This window comes from Oncorhynchus kisutch, linkage group LG25, assembly GCF_002021735.2.
Source record: "Oncorhynchus kisutch isolate 150728-3 linkage group LG25, Okis_V2, whole genome shotgun sequence".
In the NCBI taxonomy this organism is placed as follows: Eukaryota; Metazoa; Chordata; class Actinopteri; order Salmoniformes; family Salmonidae; genus Oncorhynchus; species Oncorhynchus kisutch.
In genome coordinates this window covers 19,008,842-19,031,235 of record NC_034198.2, presented here as the reverse complement: position 1 = coordinate 19,031,235, position 22,394 = coordinate 19,008,842, and the positions used below count along the sequence as shown (strand labels likewise).

The window sequence follows — 22,394 nt, the reverse complement described above, 5'->3', positions numbered from 1 at the left end:
CAACTGCGACCTGGCCAAGATAAAGCAAAGCAGTGTGAACAGACAACAACACAGAGTTACACATAAACAAACATACAGTCAATAACACAAAAGAAAATATCCAAATCTATGTTCAGTGTGTGCAAATGTAGGGAGGTAGGCAATAAATAGGCCATAGAGGTGAAAATAGTTACAATTTAGCATTAATACTGGAGTGATGAGTGTGCAAGTAGAGATACTGGGGTGCAAGAGGGTAAGTAATAATATGGGGATGAGGTAGTTGGGTGTGCTGTTTACAGATTGGCTGTGTACAGGTACAGTGATCGGTTAGCTGCTCAGACAGCAGATGCTTAAAGTTAGAGAGGGAGATATAAGATTTTTTTTTGCAATTTGTTTGAGTCATTGGCAGTAGAGAACTGGAAGGAAAGGTGGCCAAAGTAAGTGTTGACTTTGGGGATGACCAGTGCAATATACCTGCTGGAACGTGTGCTACGGGTGGGTGCTGCTATGGTGACCAGTGAACTGAGATAAGGCGGGGCTTTACCTAGCAAAGACTTGCAATATTGAACAGTAGGCTACCATATTTTGTTAATTGTTGGGGCACAATATTCTGGAGTGTCTCACATGGACTAGATCTCGTGACATGTATAAGATCCTACAGTATGATCTTATACATGCACAGCCCTGGAACATGAACTACAGTCCCCACCATCTCGGTCTTCTCTTGTTATGAGCTCCTCCACAGATTAATAAAGCATGTATATACTGTAGTATATCCTGGCACCTTAACACCAGACCACCCTTACGTGATTTATGGAGATAGTTCCCGCTTGCACTATGACGTTAACGAGAAGCCAGTAGTAAGGTATTTAATCTTCTAGACATGAAATAACAAATGTTTAGTGATGCATGATTCTCTTTCAGACCTCCGGGTTAACCACAGCTAGCACATACTGTAAATTAGAAACAGTTTTTACACTGGTACTGTAGAATCCTGAAAAAAATGTCAGTCACAAATCATAGCTGACACAATGTCAACATACTATAACTCATCATACAGTTCAGTGGTGAGGCTTTGGGGCAGTATGTGTGCTTACAGATTGGTACTCATGTGATGACCATGTATTTTAGTAAGCCTGCTTTCAAATCCTCTCAGTGCATCTTGGTGTGTTTTTTTTCTCCTCGCTTTTCATTCGTTCATGGCTTAACATCTGTCACCTTAACCACATCCACTTTGTCTAATAAACTGCAATGCGGATCCCCTGAATACTCTTGTGATTCAGACCACAACATATGTGAAATGTCATAAGGTATACGTAGATGGGATGATGACACTGAAACGAGGGGGCCCTTCTCTGCCAGAGTTATGATTTATTTGAAGGATGTACTGGGTGACTGTATAGTATGAGGCAAGATGTTACCACGGCACCAACCCACAATTAATCAGATTCCAAAAATGTGCGTCATGCACCCGCAGACCTGATGCTATGATCATGCTAGAGCACGATAGAGCAGGTCCAAGTTTCCCCTTAGAAATTGATCCTAGGTCAGTTTTAGATTTTCACTCCCAAAAAGGTTTGGATCTAAGGAAGGTAGGCTGATCCTAGATCTGTGCCTACGAGCAACTTTTAACTGGGGCAGTAGAGATGGCATCACAGAGTGCACAGTGCTTTGGGCCCTATCATTACACCCACATACTAGGCAGTAAGATTATAGCAATTACCAGGTAAAAGCCTGTCATTAGGGCTCTGCTTCATATAAGGTGGTTTGATAGCATCTTCCTATGAGGATAATCAATGTGGTGCATTATGACCATGGATCAAACCATCCAAGACTTTCTTTATTAGCTGTGTCTCTCCTGAAGACCTGCAGGTGATTCCTCAACAGTTTTTGGGACTCGAAGCAGGCCGATTTGATTACTCAAACTGTATTGACAAACATATCACATATCAGTTGTAATTGTCTCATGAACATGTATGCAGAGTGAAACATCCACCCCCCTCTTTTGCAGACAAATAATTGTTTTTACACGTTTGTGTTTTTTATTTTACCTTCATTTAACTAGGCAAGTCAGTAAATAACTTTTTTTTTACAATGACAGCCTACCAGGGAACAGTGGGTTAAATTGCCTTGTTCAGGGGCTGAACAACAGATTCTTACCTTGTCAAGCTTGAGGATTCGATCCAGCAACCTTTCGGTTACTGGCCCAATGCCCTAACCACTAGGCTACCTGCTGCCCAAGTTTTACCGAAGCTGTGAGATGTCTTTTATCATTCCTCCTCCTGACCCCCAACCCCCCCCACTATGACAGTGTCCCAAAAGAGACTATAATACACACACACAGCCCATGCTGTTATCATTTAATGTGTTTCACGCCAAACAAAAACCCCAGTCACTGAGATCTGGCCCCGAGCCAGAATACAACCTTGATGATAAGCCGTACAAAAGCCTTGGAGGAGGAGGAGGAGGAGGAGGAACAATTATTCCACTGGCATCTCACTGGCTCTATCACAGAGGCTAGGGTTGAGAGGCCTGAGGTGAAAAGACTTAGGAGACTGGGAGATGGATTTAGTACATTTATTAAAGAAAGGGTTGATATAAAGGCTGGGAAGCCAATGCGTTAGAATTCAATCAAACTATCATCTGTTGGCTGCCAGGATACACAACTCTTATTCTGACAACTGGAAGTAGTCTACCTGAGTGGAAGCAGTCTACCTAAGGCACTGCATCTCAGCACTAGAGGTGTCCCTACAGACACCCTGGTTCAAATCCGTGCTGTATCACACCCGGCCGTGATTGCGAGTCCCATAGGGCGGCTCAAAATTGTCCCAGCGTCGTCCGGGTTTGGCCGGTGTAGGCCGTCATTGTAAATAAGAACGTTTTCTTAACTGACTTGCCTAGTTAAATAAAGGTAAAAAACAAAAACAAACTGGTGTTTACTACTTTTTTTTCACCTTTATGGGAAAACAGCTACAGCTTACAGCAAATACCAAACTGTGGGCTTGATTGAATGGCGTCTCAGAGGTTTTCATAACAGGAATGTTGGTACAGTTTGACCTTGTGCAGAAAAAGCCTTGATTTTTTAAACAAAGTCATCCAGGTAAAATGGTACAGTAAACTGAACTTGACGTCCAGAGTGGTACTCCCCACCGAGGTCAAATTCTTCAACTCCATCTGCTTCAACCTGGTGCCTGTGGAAAACTCTGAAATGTACTGTCATGCGATCTTCTTTGTCAGATAATGCTGGGGAAATTAATATCTTCGACTGTCATGGTGATTAAAAAGTGAAATGACCTGTCCTCTGCATGCCCCAAGATGAAACAAACCAATCATCCTCCCTGTCATTTCTTCCACCTACGAAGTAAACATGTAATGTCACGCACAGCGTCCCTATCTCTTTCCCTGCCTGTAGAGATGTTGGGATGTTGTCTGCAGGAGAAAAGTCCTGTCAGATGTGAGTTCTAAAGAGCTTAACCTGGAAAGGACAGGTTATGTCAGGTACTGTAGGAAGTGTTTGTATAGAGAGAATTTAATGACTACAGACAGATCGGATGAATGTGGGGAAATACCGATGGATGTTGGTAACGCTTTAGAATAGCTTTCAAGTAATAAACGTTAACCCTTCAACAGGCAGCTCAACTAATTTTGACAACCAATTTTAAATGAAATAAAACATTAATTTTGTTTGGCATATTTTACCATCTCAACCAATGCCATTTAGTAAAATGATCATGTGGTTTTCATTATCAGACTCCTATATATTCTTTAACACCCATTCAATGATGGTTGAAAACCAGGAAGTGAATGTGAGCAAAAGCCAAACCTAATTTACCACACATTGTTTTACCAATTGTGTATAAAATGGGAAATGACAAGGTTGTGAAATGTTGTTGACCCCTAAAAACATAATTTAAGAATGATTAAATTACTACTATGTTGTTGTTTTAGACATTTAAGAACTCTTGAAAAATATGCTTTTACCAAGAAGTTGAGTTCCCCATTAAAGGAATGCTATTAAGTCATTGTTAGTGATAATGGACAATAGAACAGTATTGTTATGGGAATTTTTTGTCTGTGCAAATACAAAAATCCTTTAAATTCATATCATTATCTACTGTCTGCCTGTTATCTTCAATATGTTTCACAATATTCTGTAGATGTAATTTTACTGGTATTCATATTTTGACGCAAATGTTCATATTTGATTAATATTTGATATCTGTCCTCATTTAACTAGGCCTATCTTCCATTATAAGTAAATGAAGCAGACATAATGTAAATTAATGTATCATTTTTTAGATGAGTTAAAAAGGTCTGCAAATTCCAATACAAAATTGGTTTACTCTAATTGGGCAACTCAACCGGCTGCAAGCAAACATTATTCATTTATATCTTATATTGAGGCTAAATACACATATTTTGCAGAACAAGAATTGTTCTGATAATTATTTCTTGCTGTGACAGTTAAAGGGTTAATCAACTATTTATAAGTAGTGTAGCTACTCAATTTTTAACTTTTCTAATACATGTACAATATTTCCTGTGTGTTTGATCAGTAAAGCTATAATATAAAACATGTTTTTCTGTCAGTGTTTGGTTTGATTATAATGAAAATCCGCAGGTATTTCGATTTCACGGAGGATTAAGGGAATTCTGCCTCAGTGCAGCCAAACTGAAAATGCTGAGTACTTTGCTCAGAATTACAGAGTACTCAAAGTAGTGAGCTCTGTTACAGAAAACATTGCTGTCATTACCTTTTGACTAATTACACTGACACGGTACACTGAATAGAAGCAAACAAATAAAGAATGTTTGATCTTTTTAGCAGGTTCAGGCTCACTGAATCCCCTTTCTGTGAATTTTCACCTTAGTGGTGCAGTGTATCGGGGGTTAACATAGAGCTTTCCTCCGGGGAGGGGAGGTGGGGGCAGACGGTCTCTGTGTGTTGTGCCCCTGTCAGTGGGTGGTGGAGCTTTAAAGAGGGTGTGGAGGGAGGAGAAGGGGAGGAGAGGGAGGGAGGTGTTTGGGGGGAATGTTGAAGCTCGTTTCTGTTTTCTTTTTGCACGTCAGATCCCTCCTCTCTCTCTCCCTCCCCCTTCCTCCCTTTCTCCAGACAGATCTGTTCTTCTCAGGGTCAGGTAGCAGGGCTGCAGTGAGCACACATACACACACACACACACACTCCCCAGAGCACCGGCGAGCACACACACTTGCTCCCCAGAGGCCGGTGGGTGAAGACAGGATGGGATGTAGCTCCCAGACAGAGATGTGAGGATGGAGAAGAGAGTGTGTGTCATCCAGACAGACTTCCGTCAGTACAAACCCATCATCGCCATCCACAGCAAGCCACTGGCACACGTAAGAACCACCTCTCCTCCTTCTCTTTGGATCCACTTCTCTGTGTCTGGTTCTGTTTCTGTCTCTCTCTCTCTCTCTCTCTCCATGCTTGTTAAATTGGTTACAGCCCCTCCTCTGTTCTGCAGGAGGCCTACCCCCTGAGTTAGGGGGTCTAGTGTTGGTCTCTACTCTTCCTGCAGGGGGAGGGAGTGAGTGAACTTATACATCAGTGACTGAATGAGAGGAGGAATTTGTTGTTTTACTTGCTGCCTCTTCAGCAGGGAAGAGTAACAGTCTTCCCTAGTGGTTAGTTAACCTTGAGAGAGTGTTTATGGCTTTAACAGACAGTGATAATGTTGTCTGTCTGGAGAGACTCACACCGATGCAGCAAAGGAATGCAAACAGACTGTCAATCAGCCAGGCAGAAGACATGGGGTCTTGTGTTGAGGAAACAGGAAGCATTTTCAGGGGATAGTTTGGTTGAATTGTTGAAAATCAATATTGGTCTAAAAGTTCTCTGAAAGTATGTCATATATTAGAGATTTCCGTCAGGCTTGCGTGTTTAGTTATACTGAGAGTGAGTGGTACTTCAGATTGGATGGTACAGCAGTGTGTGAGTCAGATCTGTGATGGATGATATCTCTGTATGATCAACGAGCCTTTGACATCAGCCTGTCTCTCTCCATTGCAGAGCATGTGGGATCTCTCTCTCTCTCACACACACACACACACACACACACACACACACACACACACACACACACACACACACACACACACACACACACACACAGAGCTTTTGAAGTCATCAAAAGCAGTGTGATTTTCGCACCTTGATAATACTGTTTATTATGGGTCAAGACATTACAGCACAGTGTGTATGGGTCAGGTATGGTATAGTGTACACATACCAGACACCTTGTAATGAAATAAACTAATTGAAAGGTCGAGTTCTTTTACAGTGTTTTGATTTTCCAGATGATAATGGGTGTGTTTCATGAACACGGCATATTATTCAATCACCAGGAGCTCTAGTTTGACTGCTGTCGCTCTGTTTCTGTGTTGGAATTCCTCAGCATCCCAAAACAGCTGTACTGAAGATATTCTCTCTCGGGTCTTGGCTTATGAAATCGAATCATATGAAAACAATCATGGCATTGATCTAATTGCAATCCAATAGCAGTACATGCACCCAGAGATCAAACGCAGCACCTGTAGATGTAGGCCTGCATGTGTAGTGGTCGGGCGATCAAAGAGTCTGTGTGCTTACCTCCATGACCTGGACCTACTGGAGTTCAGGTAGAGGCCAGACCAATCTGCTTCAGATTGGGCTGGGCTGCAGTTCAACCACCTGGCATTGTTTAGAGTAGTACTGTGTGTGTTTAAGGAAATAGCCTAGCTTTATATGTGTTGTAGTGGGTCAGAGTTATGTTAATAGTTCTTGCTTAAAATCATCACAACCTTCTTATTATGAAGTGAAACCGTGTAGATTAAGATTGTAGGGCTTAGTATTATTTTACACAGACTGATGAGAAACCAGTGGGTGGTACAGTACAGATACCCTCAGGTCAATGCAGTGAATGTACTGTACATTCCAGGCATTTAAGGGCTTTGCAGTATCTTGGAGTTGAGATATCATTGGTTTCCCAGTACTAGAATTGTTCCTACAGTTGGACAACAATGCATTCAACCGAAATGTGTCTTCCGCATTTAACCCAACCTCCTTGAATCAGAGAGGTGCAGGGGGCTGCCTTAATCCACGTCCGGGGAGCAGTCAACTGCCTTGCTCAAGAGCAGAACAGCAGATTTTACCACCTTGCCAGCTCTGGGATTTGAACCAGCAACCTTTCGGTTACTGGCCAAACACTTTTATCATACTGTTGATTGATACAATAAGTTACTGATAAAATGACTAACAGTGCAGAAACGGTGTTAATAAGAGGGACTTTACTTGGGGATCTGCCACTCTGTCCTTGAAAAAAGTGAGTGTGAAGTTCAGAGAGGGAGAGAAAAATAAAAGTATCTTCTGGATTCTCCCTTTCTCTTTCTTTGTTAGGCCTATTTACAGATCTAGATCAAATGGAAAGATCAGTTCACTGAAAAGTAACAATGTGCACGAATCGCATAAATGTAGGTGTGTGTGCCTGCGTGCCTATGTGTACATATGTGTGTGCATGCATGCTCCTGTATATGTGTTTCGACATTTTCTGATTGGACAAACATCCTCCCTCCTCAAGTCAAAACACAAACGCTCTGCTCCACAATAAGTCCCATTCATCAAGCAGGAGGGGATGTACATTAACAAAGACAGAGGTTCATCAGGGTTAGCTGCCTTATTCACACAGACAATACCCAATGCTTATATAGCTTAGCACTGTGATTATGTGAAAGGTGAACCATTGATGTGTCACTTTAAATATCTTCCCCGTGCTTAGCACTACTGAGGGCTATGGAGCTAATGTGCAGAATGATGTTAAGTGCAACGATAAATCCAGCCCTGACAAGTAAAATTCGATCTATTCACCTGACTGTAGCCGAGGGAAGTTCAGGTGTGTCTCAGTGTGTATATCCTCAATGTTGGTTAAAAACACACATCTTAAATCATATTTGGACAACAAGGCGAATGCCCACAGACACTTAATGTTTCCCTGTCATTGTTAGTTGACAAACTGTACATGAGTTTGAAGAGGTAAACCCTTTGTTGAGGTTAGGGTTAGAGTTGGGCTAATGACAGCTCTTTTCCAGTGACACAGATACCTTGGCTCAAGCTGCGACAGGTTTTCTATTGCTCTGTGTGTGTGTGTGTGTGTGTGTGTGTGTGTGTGTGTGTGTGTATTTTACACAGCTTTCCTTTTCAAACTTCTTTAGATCGAGCTGTGGAAAATTTGTTCACATCTGTTTTTCCACACAAGGAACCTACAAATTTATGCTTTTGTACTCGAGCCAGAATTGCTTGTAGATTCTTGTTAGCTAAAGAGAGAAAATAAGAGAAGATTGATTTGCCCTGGTGCACAGTAAAAGTCTAAATGATTGCTGCGAGACTTCTCATTGTTCTGGACAGCATGTAGGCCAAGGTTACATGCCAAGTGCACTTCAGTGCCATGTAGAATACTTCAAATATGGATGTTTCTGTACCTTCATATGAAGTGCTGTTCCAGAGATCAAGTATGCACGAGAACGCATTGATCGTCTGGCTTAGTTTATCACACTAATACAATATCAGGCATGATGTACATCCCAAGTGGCACCCTATTCCCTAGTGCACTACTTTTGGGGTGGCATTTGAGACACAGTTTTAGGCTGGTTCAGTCACCAGTACAATACATTTTTTATTTAACTAGGCAAGTCAGTTAAGAACAAATCCTTATTGACAATGATGGCCTACACCGGACAAACCCGGACAATGCTGGGCCAGTTGTGCGCCGCCCTATGGGACCCCCAATCACAACCGGATGTGATTCAAACCAGGGCTGTAGTGACGCCTCTTGCACTGAGATGCAGTGCCTTAGACCACTGCGCCAATATGCACTTTAAACAGTGGGCTGCAGTGTGTGCACCCAGCACATCTGATTCAAATATACTGTCAAACTAAAGGCTAGATAGGTTATCAGATGACTTTAAATCACATGTATTAGCGTTGTACTTGAACAAAAGCCTGCATGCATTTACCGTCCTCCAAGAGTGGCATTTTCCCTTCCCTGAGCAGTGCAAATGAATGAGACGGCGAACCTGGTGACCGCACTACGCCTTCTCTGCCACTGTACTTCGGTTGGCTGTAAGACTCTCTAGCAGAGAGGGCACTTGAGCTGACTATACACTGGACTGAGAGAGCTAGTTCCTAAACCTCTGGTTGTTCCCTCCGATTCACCTCGATTCCCTTTGGAACGTTCCAGGGACTCAGACCTGCAGGTCAAAATACTATTTGTTTTCTTTCAATAACTTGATTTAGCTTAATTGTCTGGTGTGCCAGGTGGCCTGATGTGCACTTTTGGGACAATTCCATTGGCTCTGTTGTTCTGGGCAAGTTGCCAAGCTCAATCAAGTGCACCTAAAGTATTTGAAAGAAAACACATTGGATTTAGAGAAGCAGGCCCAATTTTCTCATGGCAGGCTGCATTCCACTGAGAGTGTTATTGTCTGTTTGTGGTAACTTGTCAGGGGGCTCAACCTTTGATCGAGGACTGTTTAGCTAAAGAAAACCCATGGACTGGTGTAGGGGATGTGTTACGGTCAGAGGCTGTATGGTGCTGATGAGAGAGACGCATGGACAAAGAAAGGGCTGGTACTTGGTAAACATGTAAAGATATTATTACCATTCTGTCATCTCCATCTGTCTCCACTAAGCAGCTCACCAGCTGTCTGACCTCTAACCTCTGACCCTTGCGTGCCAGGTACAGCTCACTTCCTGGAATGCACTGTACTGTACGTGAGGATGAAACTCCTACAGTGACAGGAACAGCGGGAGATATTGTATAGGACAATATATGGAATGGTCTGGAAGGGTTTCCAGAGAATTACAGTAAAATTCCCTCTGGGACGATATCAATTGATTCATTGACAGACAACAGAATCAGGTGTTCGTGTAAATGTCTGACGGATCTAGCTACGATTTAAGAATCACTGTGCTCTATTCTGATGGATTCTCCTCCACGTACATGTTAAAGTATGATAACATGAACAGATGTTATCTCTCTCCGCACACTATAGCTCTGTGTACGTTTCCATAAGCCCAGCTCTCTCCTCTTTCTCACCTGTCAATATCAGAGCTGTTAGATGACACTGCGACGACAGCAGCAGCAGCAGTATTGAGGGATTTGCTTTCCTTTCTGAGTCCAGAGGTCTTTGGTTCAGCAGGGGAGCAGCAGCCGCAGCCCACAGGAGGACATTTTATATTGTTTTAAAGAGAGTGGGCCAGGAGAAGGCCCCATCTGGAGAGAGAGAGAGGTGTGTGTGTGTGTGTGTGTGTAGGATGGGGGAGCAGTCCAGACTCCAGACAGCAGCGAGAGCCAGCCAGCCAGCTAAAGGAGCGTTGTCTGTGTGTGTGTGTGTGTGTGTATTGCTGCAGGTTGAGTCTCTGTCGCTGCAGCAGTGTACTCAAGCTCAGACTCAGACCCAGGAGGCAGGGATGAGGGAGAGAGAGGAGCTGAGGAGGGCTATAGAGCAGAGCGACCGTCTGCTAGCCAGGGTCCAAGAGCTGGAGGAACAGAACACACAACTCGGGAAGGACAAGAATGAGGTGGCCACTAAATACAGAGCTGTAAGTCTCCATTTACTAAACGTCTGTTTTCTCTAAGTCCCCCTTACCTTCACCCAATTCTCTGTCTGTTGTCCTTTCTCCCTCTCTGTCTGCATCTCTGTCCATCTGTTTCTCTCTCTCCTTCCCTCTGTTTCTCTCTCTTTGCCATGTGTTGTGTACACAACTTTTTCTGACGTTGACAGTCGTTCATTGTGTCGTTAGTCGATCTGGTTTCCATTGAGCTTCGTCACGTGACAAATGGCATGGATGGGATGTGTCTGCAAGGGCAAATTTGTGCATGATAAGGGATTCTGAATGTAGTTATTACTTCAACCGCCAGCAAATAGTACTCACTATATAATGATACGTCTCTGGAGAAAGAGAGAGAGAGAGGGGGGGGGGGAGAGATGGAAAGAGGGAGAAAGAAAGAGCCAGACAGTACCAGCTTGTTGTAATGATACTTTCTCTCGGTGTCAGTTTTTATTCCAGCACATCGTTTTACTGTAGAGAGAAGATAGAGATGTTGTGCGTTTTTATTGTGATTCTCTCAGAGCCAATAACAGGCGTTGTACAGCTCTGTGGCCTCAGGCAGTACAGTGATTGAGTGGTTAACTGCTCGGAGAACTCTCTGATAGACATGCTCCCTTCCATTGAAAAGAAGGGTGGCAGAATGATAGGATAAGCTATCACTTTTTGAGTTATTCATCCAGGTGATCCAGATGAGATTAAAAAACTGTTCATCAAGAGAGATCTGTGTCAAGAAGGCAGCAGACAGACAGGTTGGCACTTACTTAGCCTTACACGTATTAGGCTACTGCGGCTGTTCTGGTTCTGACTTGCAGAGGAGAAGTTGTAGCCTCGTCCCAGATAAGTACAGATCTGTCATTATAACAACAGTTAGATAGGTTGGCTAAAGCACATACTGATCTGGGACCAGGCTGGAGAAGTTGTAGAAAAGACAAGACCCACCAGGGCAAATTATTTAGTGTGAGTGGAAAGGAGAGAGAGGGAGAGAGAGAGTGTATTTGGTGGTATTGCCAGTGGTTTCAAAGAAAGCTCCAATCCAGCCCAGGGGATCTGGCCATTACTGGTGCTGATTTCCTTAGCAGACCCGTCAGGCTGCCCTTCAGCCTGCTCCAACGGAACACTTTGTGGAGTTAAAAGTACCACAGCAGCTCTCTTCACACACATTTTATCACCGTCTGAATTTGACATATTGAAGTGTAATTTGGAATCTTGAAGTCGTAACTTTTGCCTCATGGCTGACCGTTCACACGCAGGTTATTTTGGATTTCCTTTTAAAAGCATCGACTTCTCCTGCTTAAGGAGCACTTCCCAGTTTTCGAGGGAAGTTTCTCCCTTTCTTCATTATCCCGTAGTTTTCTGATGTCGGAGCTGGTCGGAGTTCTGGGGGGGCTCAGAGGGACACCACATCCAAGCTTTCTCTGTCATCAGGAAATGATGTATTCCTTCTTCTTAGTGTGTGTGCGTGCGTGCAAGTGTGTTTGTGTGTGTGTGTTATTTTTTACATCATGCATTATCTTTCTCATTAGTTAACATAGTGTCTCTGTTTCAACTCTATAGGCAACAATGTATGGGAACATTAGACAACAAAAAAATCTAATTTAGCTCCCCCAGTCAAAGTTAGCCAAATGAAATGGTAGTGCTTCAAGCTTTGTCAGGACAAAGATACATAAACAGAGAAAAGTGCTCGGTTTACCCTTCAATTACGGCTAATGGTAAATAAATGTGGAGTAGTTTTCCAGAGCTATCCAGATGCCCTAGTAACAGTAGTCTCCGCACTGTCTGGACTGGTTTAGATGTACTGTGTGTGTGTGTGTGTGTGTGTGTGTGTGTGTGTGTGTGTGTGTGTGTGTGTGTGTGTGTGTGTGTGTGTGTGTGTGTGTGTGTGTGTGTGTGTGTGAAGGAGAGGGTACAGAGGGTCTGGGATGGTTTTAGAGGTACTGTGTGTGTGTGTGTGTGTGTGTGTGTGTGTGTGTGTGTGTGTGTGTGAAGGAGAGGGTACAGAGGGTCTGGGATGGTTTTAGAGGTACTGGGGCCCAAGGAAAGGACTGCAAATGTGTGTTGGAGTGGGTAGAGAAAGAGAAGGAGAGTGATGAAGAGGGTAAAGAGGGTCTGGACTGTTTTCAACTGTGTGGAGAGTGACAGTGAGGGAGGGAGAGAGACAGGCAGAAGAGAGGTTGAAAAAGAAAGATGAGCGAGTAAGACAGGGTTTTCTTAGAGGTATCCAGCCAAAGTGGTGCCCAAGGGATCAGATATGTGAGTGTTTGGATATGCTTTTTATATATTTTTTAATAATCCAATTTCATGTCAGCAGTGTTTGATTGTGAAAACAACCAGAGGCTGTTGGTTGAACTTTCTACCTCTTCAATTTCAACTCTCTATTCTGCCATAGAAACCCTGGAAGGCAGCAGCCACTCACTATCTAATGTGGTTAGATTCCGATTTTCCTGTAATCTAATAGACATAGATCTCTCTAGACTTCTCTCTCTCTCTCTGGAGGGGGAAGAATGATGCAGTTTGGCAAGGAAGCTGTTTGAAATAGCTGGATATGATCCTGTCTAGGGACATAAACTTTACCTTCATAATCTTCCACATCCATAGGGGCTTTCCAGAAAGCTTTCATAATGGCTTCTGTGTCCTTAGTATACTTCTGCACCTGTGAGTTCCTTACTGTAGCTTAGTCTTATAGCCTTGTCTATATGGAAGATAATACTGTCACTCCAAACAAAAGTTGAATGAAATGCAAGAGTGCAACATAATATTACATTAGCGTCAGTTCATAGAAACTGCACTACAACTTTTAAACAACTAACTACGGAACCATGATGTGAAATGGAATAGCAGTTGCTTGGTCAGAACAATCAAATGACAGACATTGATGACACACACGTCTTCCTCTGACAGAAGAGAATCCCTCAGATTCCTTCAACCTAAATCCATCTGAATGCATATCCATACTTGGCACCCATGTTATCTGCTACAAAAGATCAGTGTTAGTGTTGGATGTGAGTGGTGCTTGAACACTGTCTGGGCATGCTGAGTGTCTCTGGTCTGTGTAGTTCATATGGGTGTTACTGCAGGCTTTTATGCAGACATGAATGGGTTCCTCTGTTCTGTCCACAGCAGAACTCTTAACATAATGTTGAAAATTCAGCAATCTTTGAGAAGATGTTTTGTTTCAGTGTTTTTTTCTGCAGATGGATGGAAGCTTGCCATGGTTGGATGAGGCATTTGTAGCATACTTGCCCTCCCTCACATTGTTTACGCTCAGTCAGTGGTCAAGTTTTTAAGATTCACTGCAGGCTTTAGTTTTTGAGAAATTCAGAAGGGTTATTTATGAGGTTTGGTTTTTGGTGCCAAACAATTCTTTCATAGTAACCTTCAAACCCTCTGTTTAAAAATGATCAATGCAGTAAACGGTTTGTCTTGGTCTGTCACAGTCTACATAACTCATGCTCATGTGGTGGTCAAGTATCAGCTTCTACTTTAAAAGCTTCTGTCCTGTTAAGAAGGGATGTTAATTCAAAACCATAACAAGAATGCTTTCAATTTCACCTGGTTAGTTTGTTTTACGATAACCCTCAATACTAACTACTTAACTTCTCTGGGGTAGGGGGCAGCATTTGGAATTTTGGATGAAAAGCGTGCCCAAATTAAACTGCATTCTACTCAGGCCCAGAACATAGGATATGCATATAATTGGTAGATTTGGATAGAAAACACAAAACTTTCCAAAACTGTTAAAATAGTGTCTGTGAGTATAACAGAACTGATTTGGCAGGTGAAAACCGGAAAAAAATCCATTCAGGAAGTAGGATTATTTTCTTTTTGTAGTTTTCTATTCAGTGCCATTACAGTATCCATTGACTTAGGTCTCAAATTGCAGTTCCTATGCCTTCCACTAGATGTCAACAGTCTTTAGAAATGGTTTCAGGCTTGTATTCTGAAAAATGAGGGAGTAAGAGCAGTCTGAATGAGTGGACTCTGCCGCGTCGAGCTTTTTCATGCGCGTGACCGAGAGTGCGCCTTTCTTGTTTACCTTTTATATTGGCAACGTTATTGTCCGGTTCAAATATTATCGATTATTTAGGCTAAAAACAACCTGAGGATTGAATATAAGCATCGTTTGACATGTTTCTATGAACTTTACGGATACAATTTGGATTTTTTGGTCTGCCTGTCGTGACTGCGTTTGAGCCTGTGGATTACTGAAGAAAACCGCGAACAAAATGGAGGTTTCTGGATATAAAGAGAGACTTTATCGAACAAAAGGAACATTTATTGAATAAATGAATGGCAAACATATGAAGATCATCAAAGGTAAGTGATTAATTCTCTCTCTATTTCTGACTTGTGTAACTCTTCTACTTGGCTGATTACTGTTTGTAATGATTTCTCTAATGGGTGATGTTCTCAAATAATTGTACGGTATTTTATAATAAGTATTTCTGTATTTGAATTTGGTGCTCTGCAATCTCACTTGATGTTGGCCAGGTGGGACGCTAACGTCCCATATACCCTAGAGAGGTTTTTAATGAAGCACTGATGTAAAATCACTTATGTTATCTTCGGTACAGCATTACAGATAGAGAGTACCCACTGGGGACACCCCGGTTGAATAAACGTTGTTTTCATGTAATTTCAATGAAATTACGTTGAACCAGCGTGGAATAGACGTTGAATTGACGTCTGTGCCCAATGGGTATGCTTAGTCTAGCCTAGTCTCTACGCTTCGTCTGCTGGTTCATTCAAGAAAATCCGCTGCACTTGAACCTAAGGCACAATATGGCCTTTGTGTCCCTGTCTAGATGAATGCCCTGGCATTGTTGAAACTATGTGGGCGTGGTGGGCACATAAGGTCTTTATGCTGTTAATTTTAACAGAGAGAGAGAAGAGAGAGAGAAAAAGTCGTACTTGCGACACTGCCCTTGTTTTCGTCTCTTTGTGTTGTTTAGTTGACTGCTTTGATAGTGTAAGGGTTGTGTTACCAACAGACTGAAGAGGATAACTTAGAGCCATTCACATGACTTGCCATCCTACACCTTCCTACAGTCCCTCCAGGAATCCTTTGGATCCTCTGCCACTAGGGAGAGAGGGACACCTGTTTCAGGAGGGGTGAGGTGAAGGGAGCGAAGGAGAAGAGGGGGAGGAAAGGAGGAGAGGCTGTTGTTGCGGTGTGAGAGCAGTACAGTAGTGGAGGACTGGACACAGAGAAGTGGGCTTCTGTTTTCTACTCTGGGGGACTGTAAGCGAAGAAAGAATTGAGGAGAGCAGAGGAGGAATGTGTGGATTACAGTAGCAAGTACCAACAGACTGAAATTAAAGAGGAGAAAAGTATTTGATTGAGCAGGAAAAAAAGAGAAAGCAACGGAACAAATAGTAGAGAGAGAGAGAGAGAGAGAAAGAAAGAGATTAAGGGCATACCGCTGCAGGTGTGCGGCGCTAAACAGTGGGCTATAGGGAGAGAGAAAGGAGACTGACTGTTCGCAGCGTGCTGAGTGGAGTTACCGTGGTGACCAAACCGTGAATTAGTACCTTCTCTTCTACAGTGAACCCTCCTGAACCTCTGCTAACCAATCACAGGGAGAGAAAAGCAGAGGGTAGAGGTGTTACATGGAACTTTATTTACAACCTATAAGTCTACCTGGCCTATTAAGGAGGTGCAGTTGATACAGGTGCAGTACAGGCACTGTGTAAGGTTGTTAGGTTACTGTTGAGTTGCGGTAGGTAGAGAGTGTTGACAGGTCAATTGACAGGTTGATTGACAGGCGTTGGGTTAAGGTGATGTCTGTGGAGCGGGGCCAGGGACGTGGCCACTCCCTCTCTGACTCGGAAGAAACCAACGGGCTGCAGGTGGATCCTGAACCAGAGGAACTGGACTGGGATAGCTTTAGTACTGCATTGGAACAGAGACTGACTATTGTGGGTATACTGGTGTGTTGGGTTGGAGGGTGTGTGTGTGTGTGTGAGTGAGTGAATTCATGTGTTTACATGTGTGTCTGTACATGTGTGTCTGTACTGTTAACTTTTTTTACAGTATCTTCACATTATCTGGTCATTTTGAGACAGTGATTTATCTTAACACACCCGCCAACCTTTTGGATAATCTGTATTGAGGGTTGGGAAAAGAGAGTGCCAATTATGTTTTGGAAAATACATTTTTTTGACGTAACTCACTAGCTGGATAAATAAAGTAGAGATTATGAAGAAAGAGCACAGCACAAACACATTTATATAAACATATTCAGATGGAACATGTGGTCAATGAAACATTTGCAAATGGACACATATTTGGGTATGCAGTTCAGCCTCATTCCAAATGCCTTGACCATGATGACTGGTACATTAGAAAATAGCTGACACACTCAACCAGACGCCAAATAAGACAGACTTTTAAATCTGTACTGTTCGGGACAGCTGTTGATAAATGATTTGTGTTATCGTAAAACTGGCTTATCAAGTCAGTGTTTTTCTTTCTCTCGACGCGTCACTGAGAGGATCGTTTCCCACTATATATTGGAGAGAGGGTTGGGAAAGGGAGGATAAATGTCTCGCTACTTGGGAGTACTCTTGATGCAAGGCATTCTGCTGGTTTTACATCTGTGTGTCTGGGATATGATCGTCTCTCTATGTAAGCAAAATTATTTACCCTACTGTCCTCTCTATTCTTTGCCTTCACATTCCACCACTTTTACGTTGTCTCACCGTTTCACCCCTCAACCCTGAGGCCTCTCTCCTCCTGTTCATGCTCAATCTCCTCCTCCCATACTCACCTCCTGACCCTCTGTGCTTCATCCCTGTCTTCTTCTCCACCTCTTCAGGAGCAGGAGTGTGCCCAGGCGTCAGATCACCGTTGTGCCCAGCTGGAAAAGGCCCAGCGTGGGCTGGAGCTGCAGCTGTCTGGCCTATCTGAGCGCCTGGAGGAGGAGGAGGCGTGCTCGACCCAGCTGGGCCACCACAGAGAGAGGCTGGAGGCAGAGAACAGCAGCCTCAGACGAGACCTGGAGGAACTGGAGAGTGCTCTGACTGCCACCGAGAGAGACAAACAGGTAGGCTACAACCGACTCCTTATGCATTCTCTATGGCTTGGCACCGAATGCACTAAACCGGAGCAGAGAGAGATATTATTTAAACAAGAAAACGTCCTTGATTTGGGACTCCTGAACAGGTCTGCACTATACTGACACGCTTCTAGTTTTATTTCACCTCTCTGCTTCATCTGTTTTCGTCTGGCTTTCAGTATTGAATTTGATTCTTTTTCTGTCCTCCTTTTTTGTCACTTGAATAGTCCCTGGAGAGTGACTATATTGTAAATATCTAAATGTTAAACTAGTGTGACTACTACATGTACAGACAGAGGTAAATAGAGCGGGTGTTAACATATACTTTTACAACCCCCTCAGAGCTTTAGCTATTTCATTGAGGTTTATGGAAGGATTTAGATGATATCTTTACTCAGGAATGCTTCATAGAATGCACTGTACTCACAGCATCGGTTGTCTATGATGGGAGAGAGAGTTGAATTCCTTTGACTTGGACTTTGTCAAATTAGTCCGTTTTACCTAGGCAATCAATATGGTACTCCGGGTGTATTTGGCATAAGAGGGGTTTTTGAGAAACAAAGAATAATGGTGTCAAATCCTTGAACTATGTGAATCTTTTGTTGTCTCATGTGAGTTTCCTGACATGTACAGTAGAAAACAAGGTTGTTTCAATATGGATGCAGTACACTAGGATCTACAAGACTAGACCTGCATGGTGGAGCTATTGGCACTGTGCTTTCACACCTAGTAAGTGGTCGGTCTTGATGTCATAACAGTTGTAGTACTATAGATATGGGTGTTTTTTTTTATCAAAGTAAAATGAAATAAGCTACAAGGAATGCAGGCTATTGGGATTGAGTTGCACAACATTTTTATTGTACACTTTTATCATTTCTATGGTATTTGTCATAAAATATGTGCAACACTTGCAACTTCATATAAAAGGTATACATAATTTAAGCAATAAGTGCCGAGGGGGTGTGCTATATTATCTGATATACCACAGCTTTTAGCCAATCAGCATCCAAACTACCCTGTTTATAATGAGGTATAAACACTTTCCTCTAAAATAAATCACTTCCCTCTCCTCCATTCCTTCTGATTTATTTATCTGTATTTCAAAGTCCTGACAGTCCCAAACTGTTCCCCTGGTTCATTAGAACCTGATGGCCAAAGTGGGACCAGAATTCTACATGCATGTTCCACTTTGATGTTCATGAAGAACAGATTGAGAGTAATGGAATCTGTTTGGTCATCGAAGGGATAATTGTTTTATGGTTTGGCTGCAAAGCCATTGACTAATGCAACTGTTTTCCCAAACCCTCATCACGGTTATTGTATCAGTAGAAAACACATTGTCTAAGGGCCAGATTAAAACATGCACTGTGGTGTTCTTTGTACAGACAGATTTATACTCGTTTGATATTTTCGAAGGTTTATTATTTTTCTCTATTTAACAACATGTCTGGGGAAGATAAGTAACAAATACAATGGGATTTGTTTTATGATATCAGATGATTTTAATTTCCTCTTTCTCTCCCCCTCATCCTCCAGTTTTCAGAAGGCTCAGTCAGGAAGCTTTCAGAGGAGCTTTCCCAGAGAGAGGAAGCTGTCCAAAAGCTTCAGAAGGAGAAAGAACACCTGGTGGAGCTCAGCCAGGTGAGAACTTCCTGACCTCTCCTCACCCAGTACTAACACCTGGTGGAGCTCAGCCAATGGTGAGAACACACTGTCCCAGGGGTCATAAAGTGAGGTCAGGGTGAAATGTGAAAGGTCGACCCTGGGTCTAACAGGAAGGGAGATTATGAAAGGGTTTGCAGAAATGCATATCACTCTCACTATAAAGAGCATGTATGCATGTGCATGTGTGTGCGTGTGTGTCTTGTGTGGATTTTCTCTCTCTCGCCCTCTCTTTCTCCCTCTCTCCTTCCATCCATCATGCCCTATACTTGCAGCTATAGGAACCCCAGTACAGCAATGCATACCAGATGCTGTAACCAACAGTAGCAGCTTGATATCCTATATAATCTGTTATTGTCATTTAGAATCTGAGCCATTATCCTACAGTACGCGGACTGCTTATTATACATGTCCAGCGTGATGGAAGATGTCTGGAAGTTACAGTTTAGCAATTCAAGTAGTGTGAGAAGTGGGAATGGAAATGGCTCAAAGCTCCTAAAATGTTATGAGGGATACAGTCACAGGGTCAGATGCTATGGTGGGGTTACATACATCATGTCACCCCAATGAGTTTGTGTCCGTCTTCTGTTATCGATGTTGGAGAGAGAGGACTCACTCTTGGCATTCCCTTGAACAACCCAAATGAACTCATCATGGCTCCTCAGATCCAGTATGGTTGACAGATGCACGCAATCCCAATAGGGGATTAAAGATTTAAGCTACATCTGTGGGCCAGACTCAGCCATTTTGTTTCATCCCTGTATGCAGCAAGCCATTGAGGATCTGCAGAGCGAGGAGGAGAAGGTGAACCTCCTGACCAAAGAGAGGGCAAAGTTACAGGTGCAGGCGGAAGATGTAAGTGTATTTGGGGGAGATGCGCCAAATTTGACTTCAGTAGTGTCTAGCTTTATGGTATTGGTACAGTATCATTGTAACATATGATCAAAGAACGTTACGCCTCTGTGATGTTTTTCGGATGCTGATGAACGGTTATGCTGTCCCCTCCATTGAAGCCCAGAACCTTTAAAACTCATATTGTTATTCTCTCGCTCTCACTCTCACTCAGTTGGAGTACCTGTTAGAGCAGGAGCGACATCAGCGTGGGGAGCTGGAGAAAGGCAGGAGGAAGCTGGAGGGAGACAGCAGGTCCACTCTGGAGAGCCTCACTGAGATGGAGAGGATGAGGAGCAGCCTGGAGGAACTCATGAAGAAGTAGATTATATATACGCTTCATACACTAGTTATAAGCTCAATAAGCCAGTTATAGGCACGCAGTTAAATCGGTTATAGATGCTTAATAACAGTTTACAAGTCAAGAAGTGGGTTATAGACCAGGGACATCACTAGAGATTCATAGATAGGGGGGCTAAGCCCATTTTAGGGGGGTCTGGGCATACTCCCCCAGGAGTTAAAGCCCCCAAAACGTCTTTTCTCAATGTGTATTTAGAGTACCAACGGGTGTGAAATCTATTAAAATAAGGTTATTTTTGGTCAAGGTTGGCTAAAAGTATACCTGTCTGATAGTTTGTGTTCGACACTGATCTAATATGACTTACTTAAATTCTATCCAAATTAGGAAATTAAAGTCCACTCTGTCCCCATCCATCCAACACCAACAAAAGGCACAAAAATGGCTGTACTATGTAGCCAAAATACTTTTGGGATTTTATTTTGTGTGAGAGTGAGTGAGTGAGTGAGTGAGTGAGTGAGTGAGTGAGTGAGTGAGTGAGGGAGTGAGTGAGTGAGTGAGTGAGGGAGTGAGTGAGGGAGTGAGGGAGTGAGTGAGTAGACATGCAGGTCATATTATACCATTAGATTTTTTAATTTTTAATTTAAGTTTCACCCTTTTGTTAATTGTTGCTTAAAATTTACCCAATAATTCAGACACATGGAAGATCCCAAACAAATATTACAACCTTTGTTACAGAACTGCTCCTCCAGCCTCTCTCTTTTGATGCTTATTTTGTGGTTGGATGCATCAAAGTGTACCTCCTATTTTTAAAGGTTGCAAATTGGTCAATGACACTATTGTGGCTTTAGTGACCCAAGCACTTCACCCTCAATGGTCATGACTGCAAGACTTTGCAAGCCTTTTCTGACCCATTGTCTTACGCAACCAGGAGTGCAGCCGGCACAGTGACCTTTCACAGGAGCAGCTGCTCACAGGAACTGTGAGGGAAACCTGAATGATTTCCTTCAGAGAAGGAAACACATCATCATCCAGGAGGTTATGCACAGCAAGTACACCTTTTTGTTTCTGGCTACCAACATCTCTTGTGTTTTAACATCAATACCGTAGTGCTTGACAAACTCAGTTCAGCATGATGTATCTAGGAAGCTTTTTGAGTTGGGGCTGCATGCCTGTATGCCTTTGAGCAGACCTGCATCTACAGTCGAGAATCGCTGGTCAAGCTCACAAACCATCCTGTCCAAGCAGGGGAGCAACAATAAGTTTTCATTGTTTGGGAACATGACAATTCTGTGCCTAAACCCAAGGAGGTCTCCACCACAAAATCTCCCATTTTCCTTTGTTTGCGCTTTCTTGATGGATCTGCCTCTGGAATGTTGTGAATTTCACAGAGTGCTTTGGTTCTGTCATAAAGTTCTGTGGCAAATGCATCTGTGCGTTTGACTTTCAGTGTGTCACATACAGCTTGTTTGCCGAAACAATCTTCTGCCAGGTCTACAGTCTCTTTCTGGAGGAACTTGTCGTCCCTCAGTTACAGAAAGAAGGGACTGAAACATCAGCAGCAAACGCACGGTGGAGAACTTATGAAGCTTTGCTCTCAGACCAACAGCCATGGGGGATCCAATGGCAGATAGACAATCACAAATAGCAGTTAGTGTCCAAGACTGCATTAATGAACCGCAGCTGGCATGCCCAGCGAGTGTTTGAGAGCTGTTCAAGTTCAGCTGATGCTATTCCAAGTTTGGACTGAGCTTCTTTGAACTCGTGGTGGTTAACTAGGGATGTATTGAAAAACAAATACACATTCTCCAAGAAACTGAAAAACTCAGCAGCCTCCGGAATAGCCCTGCAAGTATGACACATCACCAAATTATGCTCATGAGCATAGCAATGTACATATACTGCC

The 22,394-nt window shown here is 42.9% G+C and overlaps 1 protein-coding gene across 3 annotated transcripts in view; it reads left to right on the top strand.

The window, feature by feature from the left end:
• Positions 1 to 5,095: 5,095 nt before the first annotated feature.
• Positions 5,096 to 22,394, top strand: part of LOC109870412 (myosin-16) — a 47,161-nt gene continuing 29,862 nt past the window's right edge. The window contains exons 1-6 of one of the 3 annotated variants that reach the window (XM_020460914.2): positions 5,131 to 5,337; positions 10,382 to 10,573; positions 17,398 to 17,625; positions 19,174 to 19,278; positions 20,068 to 20,154; positions 20,366 to 20,511. In XM_020460914.2, the coding sequence (XP_020316503.1) occupies positions 5,254 to 5,337; positions 10,382 to 10,573; positions 17,398 to 17,625; positions 19,174 to 19,278; positions 20,068 to 20,154; positions 20,366 to 20,511 (842 nt within the window). In that variant the 5' untranslated portion in view covers positions 5,131 to 5,253. Of the gene's footprint in view, positions 5,338 to 10,381; positions 10,574 to 15,564; positions 16,499 to 17,397; positions 17,626 to 19,173; positions 19,279 to 20,067; positions 20,155 to 20,365; positions 20,512 to 22,394 lie in introns of those variants that run through there. The other 2 variants (XM_020460916.2, XM_020460915.2) reach the window with 2 other exon arrangements.